At 43.2% G+C, this 13,692-nt stretch overlaps 1 protein-coding gene across 1 annotated transcript in view; it reads left to right on the top strand.

The window, feature by feature from the left end:
- The first annotated feature begins 1,405 nt into the window (after positions 1 to 1,405).
- The window catches only part of CELF2 (CUGBP Elav-like family member 2), a 295,483-nt gene continuing 283,196 nt past the window's right edge, over positions 1,406 to 13,692 (top strand). The window contains exon 1 of the mRNA XM_044915547.1: positions 1,406 to 1,479. Coding sequence (XP_044771482.1) covers positions 1,406 to 1,479 — 74 coding nt within the window. The remainder of the gene's footprint in view (positions 1,480 to 13,692) is intronic.

The following is a 13,692-nucleotide window of genomic DNA, read 5'->3' as shown; positions in this document are numbered from 1 at the left end:
AAAGATGGTCAGTTCTCATATCACACAAGAAGTTGGTGAGAAAAGATCTTTTCTCCGTATTATGCTGTCTGATACATCTCACACCTGATATATTTGACTACACACGTGACTTACTTGTTTAATCCCCTGGTTACCATGACTACATCGCCAGGTGTGATGTCATTACAAAATAGAAGTGATGACCAAAAAAGAGGCAAACTGTAAACTTCTGGTATGCAATTAATGACGCTTTAGCACATGAGATAGGAGTTTTACGTACTTGTGACATTGTGAAAAGTTTGGTTTCATCCTAATAACCAAACAACAAAACAATGACAACAGTGAATGAGCATGCCCCACCACTTACTTAACCTTTCAAGAATTTTGCAAATCACTTGGGAAAATTAAACTCCCTGCTTCTATTCATTTGTGAGATTTTCGCCATTTTCCTCAAGCCCTATTAGTAAATAGTCACAAATCTTAAAGGGTGTTAAGCTTCATGTCCACTACGTTATAGATCTCACAGCCTTTCAATAAAGTCAAAGTTGGTTTTCAGTCGTTTTATTAAATACTAGAAAATGACAGATTGGATTTCTCCTTAAAAGAAAACATGATTACTGTGATTCACATTTTCAATCCCTTATCCTAACTAATTCGTTTTTCGAGAGAATACAAAGGAAATGTAATTGTGTGGAGATGGGTCATCTTTGTCCTTAAAGCATTGAGATAAGTCCCTAAATGTCACTTGGGCCATTTATCTGATATTTGCTTGGGCTAACCCACGAATGCTGTATCAGTTATTACCGTTAGTTCATCCACTGGCGAGCAGATCGCGCAGAAAAGCGTTTTCAGCAAAAACTCCTGAGGGTTCCGTTTCGCTTCGGCTTGGGAGTTGGGTTTTGACCGGCATGTGAACTAAGGCTTTGGCAATACAGTGGCACTAAATCTACTACAGCGGTTATTCGGGCCTCGTGCCAGGCGCCGTGGAAATAGGGAATTGAGTGGAACTGGACCGAGTCAGCGTGGTGAACTAGTTTGCGTTTCCGGAGGCTGGGGACCCTAGGAAAGTCTGGCTATTTTTAAAGCTGGTGAGCTCAGCTTCCCCCGCCGCCGGCCTCGGGCGGGTCCCTCCCTCCGGGGGCCGGGCGGGCGAGCGGGCCCGCAGGGGTTAAGCGGTGGCGCGGCGGGCGCGGAGCTCCGCCTCCGCTCGCCGCACCTGGCGCTCCGCAGACCGTCGCCGGGGCGCTGGATTTCGGAGGGGATTGGCGGAGAGCGGGAGGGGAGAGAATGTGACAAGTGCCGGCTCGGGCGGCCGCCGCCGGGAGGCCGCGCGCACCTGTCCCTGCCCGTCTCGCGCCGCCCGCGGCCGCTCGGACGCGCGCACAGCCGCCCCCCGCCGCCCGAGCGCAGAGCGCGCGCCGAGAACATGACTTCTGCCTTCAAGCTGGATTTCCTCCCGGACATGATGGTCGAGGGCCGCCTGCTAGTTCCCGACAGAATGTAAGTGTGAGCCTGCGGGGCACGCGTGGCCGCTCTCCCCGCGCCCTCGGCCCGGCGGCTGCCGCCAGGTCTTCCCGGAGCCCCGAGTAGGGCGAGAGCGGGCGGTGGCAGCTCCGGAGCTGCCGCCTCCCCTAGGTCTCGGAGGCGCGCGGGGAGCGGGGCGAGTGTCCGGACGTGCTGCGCCGAGCGGTGCGGGGATTGGGGTCGGGGTGGGGACCGGCGAGCGGGGCGCGGGGATCGGGGTCGGGGCGGGGACCGGCACCGGCTGGGCGTGGGTTCCCGGCGGGGGACCGGCGAGCGGGGGACCAGGTGAGGACCGGCGAGCCTGACGTGGGGTCCGGGGGTCCGGCCGGCGGGGACCGGCGAGCGGGGCGCGGCGTCCCGGGGCGGGGTGCGCGTGCACGCTCGTGTCATTTGAAATGCGGGTCTGATGGAGCTCTCGTGGCCCATTTAAAGATCCCTTCTTACCAAATTACCCGCTCCTCTGACTTACATTTGCAAAGATTCCTTTCCGGTGGTGGGAGAGTGGAAGGAGAGAAGAGGAAAAAAAAGGGGGGGGGGGGGGGGGTGGATAATTATAAGGCATTAAAATAGCCCGGTGTACTCTGTTGCAGAAATTAGAGGTAATTTTTACGTAATCATGGTGGTTTGTCTGATATGCGGTCTGTAATTTAATAATTAATGTGATCCTGGTGGTTTTACATGTCAAACTAGGGTGGAGAGTTTATTGGGAGAAGTAAAGAGCTGGGATTTCTGAGGAAAGTAGATCTAATTTTTATCTGGCTCGTTAGTCTTGACAGGAAAGTTTCTCTTATCAGCTCAGGCGCTATGGAGTCAATAGTATCCACTCGTATTCAGTCGTGTTATGAAAAAGAAACCTAAAGGGGTTGCCAGAGCGGGTCTGAAAGATCTGTGTCCATTTTAGACTTGGAATGTATAAAATTCTCTCTTACCAGGCAAGACATCTGCTAGTGAATCTAGGCTGCAGTTAATCTAGTGGGGAAAAAAGAAAAGGACTGTTATCCCTGGTAAGAGTATATATAAAATGTTTCCTCTTCTACCCACTGTACGATTTCACATCCATATTCTTTCTGGCACCTTACTGTACCCTTTGCAATTTGTAGGCCATTCAGAGCTTTATGATCCATTTCTCTGGCAACTAACTTTCCCCTACGGTGCTAGATTCATTTTCTAGCATGTTAAGTGTTATGAGTTTGAGAGATTTTTTTTTTAAGATTTTATTTATTTGACAGAGATAGCGAGAGCAGGAACACAAGCAGCGGGAGTGGGAGAGGAAGAAGCAGGCTTCCTCTCGAGGAGGGAGCCTGATGTGGGACTCGATCCCAGGACCCTGGGATCATGACCTGAGCCGAAGGCAGAGGCCTAACGACTGAGCCACCCAGGCGCCCAGTTTGAGAGATTTTTGAGAAACTCTGCAGTGGCTAATTATTTGAGCCCCTAGGATTAAAAAAAAAAAAAAAAAGTGGGGGGAGGGGTATGATAGAATCTCTTAAGTGCAGTTGTCCTTCCAGTCGATATGAAGAATGTTAACTTGCTTGTACACTCGCTCTGGTTCATTGTCCCAACTAAGATAATCAGATAACGTAAATTAAAATATTGAATTTCCTTTTGGCAGTTTTCTCTGGGAAATTTATCTTGATTAGTAACGTTCCCATGATACTTGTTTTATAAGATCTTGTCCTGTCCCCCTTAAAAAAAAAAATACATATATATATATATTCAAGGTATATATATATGTATCTGTATAGATACATAATACTTGTTTGCACCTTTGCTATTGAAAGTTTTGTGTTTTCTGCTCTCTAGGGGAGTGTGGGGGGAAAAGAATTGTCTTGATCATGCTTGTGAATTTATGGTCACCTGCTACTTAGGTGACCATATACATCTAATGAATGCTCTGTGAATTTAATATGTTAATGGTCTCTGAAAGATGCTGACGCTTCTCAGTTAAATTATGAATTATGAAAGTTTAATTCATCCTTTTCATTTGGTGGATGAATGTGGCTTTTTCAAACTGTTTGCTCTGAATAGAGCCTTTGTATCTCAGCCACAGAGTCTCCTATGCAAACCTTACCATAACTTCTACCCTACTTCTCTTCCAGATACTAGTTATTTCCAGACGGTATCTTTTGGAACCAAACTCTCATTGTTTTCAGTGCTGTCAACTATTGCTTAATTGAACTGTTTTAAAAAAAGAAAGAGGATTTGTAAATATTTGTTTCCAAGATAACTATTCTGTCTTCTTAGCCCCGAGAGTACTGTAGCATGTTTTCCAAAATAGTTCATAATTAACTCACATTGGAAACTATCTTTGGGGAACAGAGTTGTGTGGGAGGGCATATGACAAGCTGAAAATGTTTGAAACCCACCTAGCAGTGTATCTGATTGCCATATGCATGCAGTTGGGAAGATAGCTGTGCAGATTTATTGTTTTGGGGACTGGTTGTCACATATGGTATATTGCCATTTGGACTAAATTGCAGTCGGCTAGATGTTGGCCTATTCCTAAAAGGAACTTAAATAAAGCATAGGGGCTTTTCTGGTGTTGATTTTTCTAAAGCAGTAGGACATATTTTCAATGGCGTTCTCCCACAAGAATATATTACATAAGTTTGCAAGATGTAATATGTTTGAGTCCTCAAGGCAGATGAACAAATACCTTTTGAGATGAATTATTATGTTTGGTGGCCCCACAAGCCATCCAGTGTTTAAAGAGCCCAGATCATGTGAGGCTCTGCAGTGGGTCTGAAACGTGAGGACATATGCTTCAAAGTCTTGGTTTTTTAAGCGTTCAGGGTCGAAACTGTAAATGGAAATAGACCTTTTAAATAATCTTAACTACTAATGTTTTGTTGTCTTTGTGTTGCTATAGAATATCGTTTGCAGCAAAGCATAATGAAAATAGGAATAGGAACTGACTTTAAAAATGTTATTTTAAACTGGTGCAGTTTGGGACAGGGGTGGGGATGAGGGTTTCCTTTGTTTAAACTTTTTAATGATCATGTAGGTATTTGGGGGTTTTTAGATGTTTTTGAATTTTTAAACAGAAAAATCTAAGAAATAATGTCCTGGAAATGAGAAATTGCAGGTGGAAAAAAAATCGACAAATGCAGCTTTAAAATTATTCTGATCTGTGATGTTAGAATAAGACACCAAGAAGCTAGCAATAAATTAACATGAAATCTTATTTTTTTTTTCATCTTCAGTAAGTAACCTTGTTGGAAACGAGAAAAGTTATCCTGAGTGTAAATTCATCAACTTGGTAAATTCACCATTTTTGTTCATTAAGTCCTCCCAAGTTAAGATAACTGGAAAAACGTCTATCAGTGTGCAGTTAAACTGAAAGGTGATTCTAGGGACTTACTGTTCAAGTTGAAAGGGGCTTTAGAGACCATCTGGTCAAACTTCCTCGTTTTAAATTAAGGAACTATTGTTGGGGTAATGTGACCAGTTCTGGGAGGCAAGGCAATTATTGCTTTCTCCCTTTCCCTCCTTAAATGACAATAACATGAGTCGTTAACTGAATGCCTACTGTGTGCCAAGGCACTTGATTTACCTGTCTCTAACCTTGACAACAGATGTGCAGGGGGTGTATTCTACCCATTTTACAGGTCATGTTTAAGGAGGTTCTATGCTTGCCCATGCCTCAGAGGCAGTAAATAGCAAAGCTGTGGTTGGCTTGTGCGTGTGTTACAGAAATGCCAGTTCCAATGTTGTTGGGGAGAGAAGAGAGAACTGTGAATTAAATATTCGACATAGGTTTTTATCAGGAAACCAAAATTGTGCCACACGAGAATGGTTGAGCTTTATAGGAAATACATATCACTTGTTCAGGATTGACTTCATATTTGATTCAAACTCACACTCTTATTCCATATGTTAATTAAAGAGAATATATTTTAATTAAAAATATTTTCTGGTTTACAAGGTACCAGCAAGATGAAGGTCAAAAGCATTAGGGTCCTACCCCCCTTTTTTTCCCCAGATGGCATTTGAAGTATATTTGGAAAATGCCAATAAGAAAATACAGTGATAACTGAGACTTATCACCTGATTCCTTGATGATTGTGTGAGGAATTAAAGACAGAAGGTTCTAAAAGAAGAGTTATGTATATGGGTTTTTAAGGAAAATTCTAAAAGTGTACTTTCAGGTAGCAATTCTCAGTAAGCAATACATATTTTAGTATCAGCTGCTTCCTGAAACCAAAAACTCATCCCATATTGGCGTTTTGGAACACTAATGTTATCTTTGATCTGGGTTAGAGGTATTATGTTAATTGTTAAGTATTGCTGTTTAATTGTAATTTGCTGGATTGAGATTACTCCAGCATCTGTTGATGAGATGCTGTGAACTGGGGGCAACAAGAACCTTGCAAGACAAGATAAAAAAGGAGATCAGATTTTTCAGATAGGAACCTAGTAATTAAGATTTCATGGGATCATTTAGAATGTTTTCCACCTCAGAGCGGTTCTCCCCGTGCCCCCCAATAGCTGTTAACAGCAGTATATTTGGCCTCTGATAAGACTGAAATCTACTCCCCCACCCTTTTTTTACATAAATTTGCAAACTTTTCATTTCTCCTTACCCCCCTTCCTTGTGGCTTTGTTGTTTACAGATGAAATGCTGATTCTCATTAACGACAGGTACTACGTTGGCATGCAAAATCCTCTGATAAACTGGAGTGTCCTACAACCAGTACAGGGACCTGATCTCTAGCTATTGTGCCAAAATGAGGGGTAGTGCTCATTTGTTGAGGCTTATATGTAAACTTCTGCACGGTCACTGATGTCATAATAGCACGTTTTAAAATCCACCTCGCAACTGTTAGACAATACTGTAAGCATCCTTTATCTGATTGGCATTCCCCTGGAAAACCTGATATTTTCAACCTGTTTCAAGGAGCTAAAATCGTAAGTCACCGAAGCATTGCAGTTCCTGTGCTGAACTTCATCCAAACTTGAGAGGTCTTTATTTCCAACTTAAGAGTATTTGCTCTGGAGGGTTGTGTTTTTTTCAGGGGAGGCTCGCGTTTTTCTTTTTGTTTGCAGATTAGGATACCACAAAGAGTCAGCTATTTGTCCATGCGATATGTGTTCTACACACCACAGAAGGGAGGGTCTGCAAAGTATTAATGGTTTCCAGTTCATTAGCACCAATAAGGTCCCATGCCCTCGCGTCTGTTTCCACTACCAGGGAGGGACCGGTAACACGACAGAGCCAGCCTCACAGTGTGCCACTTGGGTAGCAGTGCAGAAAATGTATTTTTATTTTTCCTTAAGAGAGAGCTCTTGCTAAAGCTAAGAGAAATGGAGCTGCACATTCCTGGAAAAACCTTTGTGGGAAACAAAAACTAATTAGTGCCATAAATGCGATGCTCTCAGGTAATTGTAAAGTAATTATTCCCCTTTAGCATCATCACTGTTTAATTGTGCCATCCAATCGTCTCATGCTCTGAATCTAGATGTGAAGGGATGGAAACCTCCTTCTCCTCCTGGGAATTTCTTTTTCATTTACTGTGAGCTTTGGACTCCTCCTAAAAAGGACTTTTAAAAGAAAGGGGGAAACAGGGAGGTTTTGAACTGCTTCACCCTTCCCATTTGTTCTAAATCATAACAGAAAGTGATTACTCTAACTGGTTTTATAGAAATACAATTCCGGTTAGGTGGTGGAAATGCCTGGTGAGCATATTTGAGATTTACACGTTCACAGCACTACACCCGGAGTTTTATGAACGGTCTGTTTTGTGAACTGCAGATTGTATATTCTGTTCAGATACTGAGAGTGATACTTTAAAAATCAGCTGATACTTTAAAATGGAATGCTAATAAATATGTAATCCTACGGCTCTCACAATGACAGATGAGTACAAATTCCATTTTTGGTTAAATTTTAATTACTCCATTTGAATGAATGCCTCAGAGCCAACTTGCCAGCAAATTATTAGACCCATTTTTTTTTCCTCCTGAAGATTTATGTAAATTAAGTTTAGGCTGTATGTAGACTAAAATATCATTTTGGTTTATTATTTTGAACTTCTCTACCAGACTCCTATGGCCTTTAACTTAAGGTCAGATTTTAAATAAATCTATTCTGAGGAGGTCTCCGTTTAAATGATCTGTGCTCCCTTTTGGTCAGCAGAACGGTAAGAGTCAGTCCTACAGATAGATGACCGGGTCACAAGATTCCTTTAAAAGTAACATTGCCTTAAAAATGGGGTTATGGGATGTTTTGATTTTAAGTCTTTTTTTTTTTAAGATCTTTTTTTTTTTTTAAAGATTTTTTATTTATTTGACAGAGAGAGACACAGCAAGAGAGGGAACACAAGCAAGGGGAGCGGGAGAGGGAGAAGCAGGCTTCCTGCTGAGCAGGGAGCCCGATGCGGGGCTCGATCCCAGGACTCTGGGATCATGACCTGAGCTGAAGGCAGACGCTTAACGACTGAGCCACCCAGGTGTGCCCCTTTTTAAGGTCTTAATAATTAAGGAAGTCAAAGTCATTTATCTCTTCAATAAGAGTGCTTATGCTTCTGTCATAACCATGGACATCAAGTTCCCCCAACCCATCAGCTGCTTTGTCTGACATTTATAGGCTCCATTAGCGCCTGAAGATCCCCCCCAGTTGTACAGATGATGGTGGGGACTCACTCTTCAGAATGCAGTTAATTTCAGCTGATTGCTTTGACATTTTGACATAACTTTTGGGCAGCTTAAAAACAATCTGTTTTGTTTTGTTTTGAGTACCATAGGGGAGTGACTTAATTCTTCAGCTTTCCTCCTAGGATCTAAAGTTCTGTGATTTTATGCTGAAATCCTAACTTTCATGCTTTTTTGTAAAGAAAGTTCGTGGTTTGTCTTGGGCTCACTAAATTTTAAGGTGGTATTTTATATCCTTTCCCATAAATTATGTCTTTGTTTCTCCTGGTCTCCCCCTATTGCAGGAGAGTTGCACTACATTTATCTGCCAAAAATAAAATCAGCCTGTCCTTTCATAAATTAAAAGAGCAAAATAGTGTTCTTCACTTGGCTGTAGTCAGTAGGCATAAAATGTGTGTGTGTGTGTCTGTACACATATGTATACATGCATGTATATATGTGTGAAAATATATATACATTAGAAGTAATCTTATGGGGCATAATTCTTTACTTTCATAAAATATCTCCCCCTTAGTGATCTTTGGCTATAAAAATTATCAAGTTGTTAGATACATTGTAACATACGTAACATGTTATAACATATGTAAACGTGCCTGTGTTTACACATTATTATCTTCACAACTGAAAATTTTAAGATTTAGAAAGTTCAGCATCTTGACCAAAGGTGTATTCAAATTGGTGATCCTGCTAGAAATACGTCTCAGGATGATGTTCTGACTCTTTGGGCCAGAACCTCTGAGTAGCCTCTATTAAAGGTGAGAAAAGAAGTCCCCCCTGATAGTGCTGTCCCACCTTCCTGGGTGAACAGCTGAGATTTGGGTGACCCTTTCTATACTTGCTGCAAAGTCCCAGGACCTGGGGTCCCCTCCTCTTTCCTCAGTTGAAATTGAGATGTTGCTCCCATCAGGATCTCTTAGGTTTGGAGTAGGAAGAAAGACTCTTCACAGAGCACCCTAGACAGTTGACCCTAAATGGCCATTTTCTTGGGTTGACATAGCTGGTGCTGGCCAGATCAGACTCCTCACCTTGTGCCCCTTGGCCACTGCCAACCACCCTCTTCAGTGATACGTGGATCATTATCCCATAGCTTGCTGTCCCTGTTGCAGAGAGTCCTTGAAATTTTCATTGTGCCTAATGAGAGTTCAGCACATGTATGGAACATCTTAAAAAGGCTAACGTTACAGGAGATGTAGGGACCTGTGAGGGGTAGAGCAGATTGGTGGAAACCATCCTAAACGTGCTCAATTCGTTCCCCTCCCAGTTGTTTTCTCCCTGCATCTCCAGGATAAGACGTTGGGTGTCGCACAGGTGAAGGAAATAAAGGTTGAAACCTGACATTTCATTTGTTCCTTGAAAAACCTTAGGGGAATAATAAAGACAAAGATGCTGTGGAAAAGCATGAGGAAGGCAGGCTCTGGGAGAGGACTAATGTATATTTATTGTGTCGGGCTGCTTTGTTTAATTCTTCATTCCCGATTCTTTGCACCCACCCAGATTTCCTTTAGGCCCCAAACAGTACAGTTGCTTCTGAAGTTTGCTTTCTGCATTTCTCAGGTTTTCCTGATTGATAGCTTTTTCGTTCTCTTATTTTAATCTTCCCTAAGCCCATTTTTTTTTAAGATTTTATTTTTATTTATTTGTCAGTGAGAGAGCAAGAAAGAGCACAAAGCAGGGGGAGTGGCAGAGGGAGAAACAGGCTTCCCGCCAAGCAGGGAGCCCAATGCAGGGACTCGATCCCAGGGCCCCGGGATCATGACCTGAGCTGAAGGCAGACGCTTAACGACTGAGCGACCCAGGCTTCCCCCTAAGCCCTTTTTATTAAGCCCTTCCCGAAGAGCTTTCCTCCATTCGAAGAGAAGGGGCCACCTCCGTCCACGACACAAGCTCTCAGAATCGGGAGCAGAGGAGACCAGCATGGAAACCCCTGGGCCATCACTGGTAGGAAATTCCGCTGGAGCAGCTGCATGTTTCTGTGCATAAAACTGTATTTTGTCTTCCTACATTATAGAAGGGGTGTTGAGTTTTCTGCTTGAGCAGAAGGGGAGCATATTTCGGAATGATTAACTTTATGGATGCCATTGTCTTGGGCAGCTATATTTGGCTCTGCTGCAGCTGTGTTTGCTTTCTCAAAATTGTCACCAGGAGGCCTCCAACTGCAATTACTCTCTTCAGTCCCTGCTGGTGACATCTTTCCTCGTGATGCCCGTTGTCCACCCAGCCATCTCTCCTTGGTGTCAGAATTGAAAGGCAACCCACAAGTCCTTGAAAAGCCTGAATGCTGGTTAACACCACTGGTGCCTCGGTGCCAAAGCAATTTCTCAATATTAAGTCATGTTTATCTTGCATGATGATGCTACCTGTCAGGATTCTTATTTCTTTTCACAAAAAAAGCTGTATTTTCCTGACTTTCCCCCCCTTCTTTTTTTTTTCTTCCTTTTTATTCTTAGATGTCAAAGGGTCGCTTCCAATACCAACTTTAAATCTTCCTTTCCTGCATTAACTAGATTACTCCTGAGCAGGAGTTTCTTTCCTTCTGGTCCTGAGAGGTCCCTTACCAAACGCTGTGTTGGAGTGGAGACTGAGGCAAAGCACTTCTCTCTTTCTTAAGTGAACACTGGCCCCAGAATTCACTTTTCTTCAGGGGAGAACCTAGGAAACATTTTAATTCCACTGGCTGTGTGTGGGTTTAAATTTTTAGTTAGAAATAACTTCCTCTTGGATTGTTTCTGCTCGTTGGGGGCACTTGCTCTGCATTGGGGTCTGCTTGGGTGGAGTCGGCTGAAATCACTAGGGATGTTGCCGTAGGGTGTCTCCAGCAGTGGGTTGGAGGTCGTTCTTCAAGACTAAACACCCTTCACTCAACAACAGTCTCCGCTATTCCGCAGGCTTGTCTTCTGGTTTGTTCCATGCCCATTTCTGGCCTCAGGTGACTTGTCAAGATTCCTCATATAGAAAATAAGCATATTAAGATACACTCCTTACCTGTCCCACAGAATTATTTTGAGGTTAATGTTGGGAAGAGAATAACCCAAATATTTTATAGCTTCCTGGTACTTGAAACTGACCACAAGTTCACCTGCATTTCCTGGGAGAGTCAGGTACAGTGAAACCTCATTACAGCTGACCAGTTAATGTGTTCTCCCTCAGAACATTTGTGCTTTAAAGTCTCAGCCAAAGACCCATGAAGCAGTATTGCTCCCATATAAACTTCCAGAAAATGCTCAGTCCCCAGGAAAACATTGTAAAGACTTTTTTTTTTTCCTCTCCCTTCTCTGCATGATGATTGAGAAATAAAATGCAGTTCATCTTCCAACTGTGAACTTGTGGTCAGACCTTCCATTCTGAGATAGGGCTGAAGCAAAAAGCAATATCTTCATCCAATATCCCCATATGCGTGTTCTGAAAAAGCCCATCTCTACACCAGCTGAAATAGATTTTGATTTTCTTATGGGGAAGAGAATCGGCCGCACAATACCCAGGCTGGGTCCCAATAATGGGACTCCTAACCCTAGCAGAAACCCAGCCATTGGGAAAACAATTTCAGTGATGTGAATATGGAGAGGGACTGTTGTAGGCCCTGGCACCTAAGCATCTCATTAGGTGCTCAGGCCACAGAATGCCTAGAGATGAGAGGAGAGTCTCTGAAGGGGGAAATGACTTGGAGAAGGAATCAGTGATTTTTATGAGGTGGCACAGTGGGTCTAGAGTGTGTATCCAGGTGGTGCCCAGCTGTAAGGTGTATCATAGTTACTCTCGTCTGTGCTTTAATAGACAGGCACTTCTCACAACCTAGTGATAGGGTCCTTGAAGTCCTAAGAGACCAGAGCTGCCTTTAGCTAGTGTGAAGATTTGCTCCTAATGTTATGTCACTTGATTGAGATCAACCTGTTCAAATTCAGTTGAGAAGCCGACAGCCTGAGTCCATTGGTTGAAGGATGTTCTCCAAGGATGGGCCAGCGTAACAGTCAGCACCTGCTCTGGCTGAGAGAGTGATGTTGACTGAGGATCTCCAGGTCACTAGTGTGATCCCCAAAGCTAAGCGTGCCCTGCCTCCCGGAACAGACACTCTGCATGAGGGTGAACCAGGCAGTGGGAGTGTGGTCGCCTTCAGAGATGACAGCTGGTCCTGAGCTTATTGTGAAAGGAGAACTAGGCCTGTGGCCCAAAGCTGGCCAAACCTTTGGAGAAGGTGCCCACCGCCCAGATACGACAAATGCTCTTGCGCTAATTGATTGGTCCTTTGCAATCAGCACATTCTATCTTCTCAGTGTCAAAGAAGTCTAATTAACTTTATAGGCAGCCTTTCGGTTGGGCCAAGATTTTGTGTCTAGTTGTTATAAAAAGTGACCAAAATTGGACTGTTGTCAGCCACAGAAGCCACATGGTGGCCTTTATCTTGCCCCTGTGTCTTGTTTTTCAGGTCTATCAGAACGTGATACTTTTGATCCAAATTGATTTCTAGTTGTCTGTTCAATAAAATAATGATGTCTACCCAGAAACCAAAAAAAGTTTTCTCGTGTCAACAAAGCTATAATTCTTTGACAACTAAATACTCCTTGTTAAATGTTTTTCTCTTGATTACTGATGCTTTAAAGGATGCCGCCTTCCTGTGGGTATACCTTCTGAAAAATTTTATAATACTAGCTGAGGATAGAGGCCAGGCATTAGGCATAGGAATTTATATAAATTATCAGTAATCGTCAGAAAAATTTTGCAGGGTAAGTTGTATCGTTCCTATTTTGCAAATGAGAAGAAGGTTCTAGATGATGGAAGCATGCATCTGTTTCCAGGTGCCCATTTCCAAAGCCTGAGGTCTTGTGCCCTCTCACGTTCTGGTCTGGGAGGCTGCTTTTGTCTTTTGAGGGATTCTTAGACCCTTCCATGACCATAAGCAGATTGAATTTCTGGATATGTTGGCGAGTTGGCAGCTGATAATGGGGATTCTGAGTATGAAATACAGTTTCTTAGCTATGACCTAATAATCTGCTTTTTACATGCTCTTTCACATAAATTGCTTGTTCTTGATTTTATTGCATAGCCGGACCAATTTCTGAGTCTAGAAGGCAAGAGTGTTGTGAGCAACATCAGTAGGAAGGGGGACCGTAGCAGTGTCAAGATCTCTTAATGCCTCAGATTTCACTTACTGCCGAGATAAAGAAGCCATTAACATTGAATGTTAAGGTGGATCCTTATTCTTCATCCAAGATAACCATATATTTCATGAAGAGGTTTCTTGTGAGGACTTCATTAGGCACCTGGCCTTCTCCCTCATTTACTTCCAAACTCTTAATTTTTACATTTGACGGACACGTGGCCTTTCTCAGGGGCACCTTGAGCCCAAAGCAGGCCACCTTGTAAATTAGAAAAAGGCTCTCAGGTGACATTCAGTCTCCACTGTACCCCCTCAGTTGGTGACTCTATGCAGTATCCTTTTCCCTGCGGTCTCACCGCCTCCTTCGTAAGTGGACCAGATAACTAGGCAAGAGCATAAGCGAGTCTCTGGACCAAAGGATTTTAGATGATTGACAGTTTTGTCAC

This window comes from Neomonachus schauinslandi, chromosome 5 (genome assembly GCF_002201575.2).
Source record: "Neomonachus schauinslandi chromosome 5, ASM220157v2, whole genome shotgun sequence".
Classification (NCBI taxonomy): Eukaryota; Metazoa; Chordata; class Mammalia; order Carnivora; family Phocidae; genus Neomonachus; species Neomonachus schauinslandi.
The sequence above is the reverse complement of the archived record's forward strand: the minus strand, read 5'-3'. Positions and strand labels throughout refer to the sequence as shown.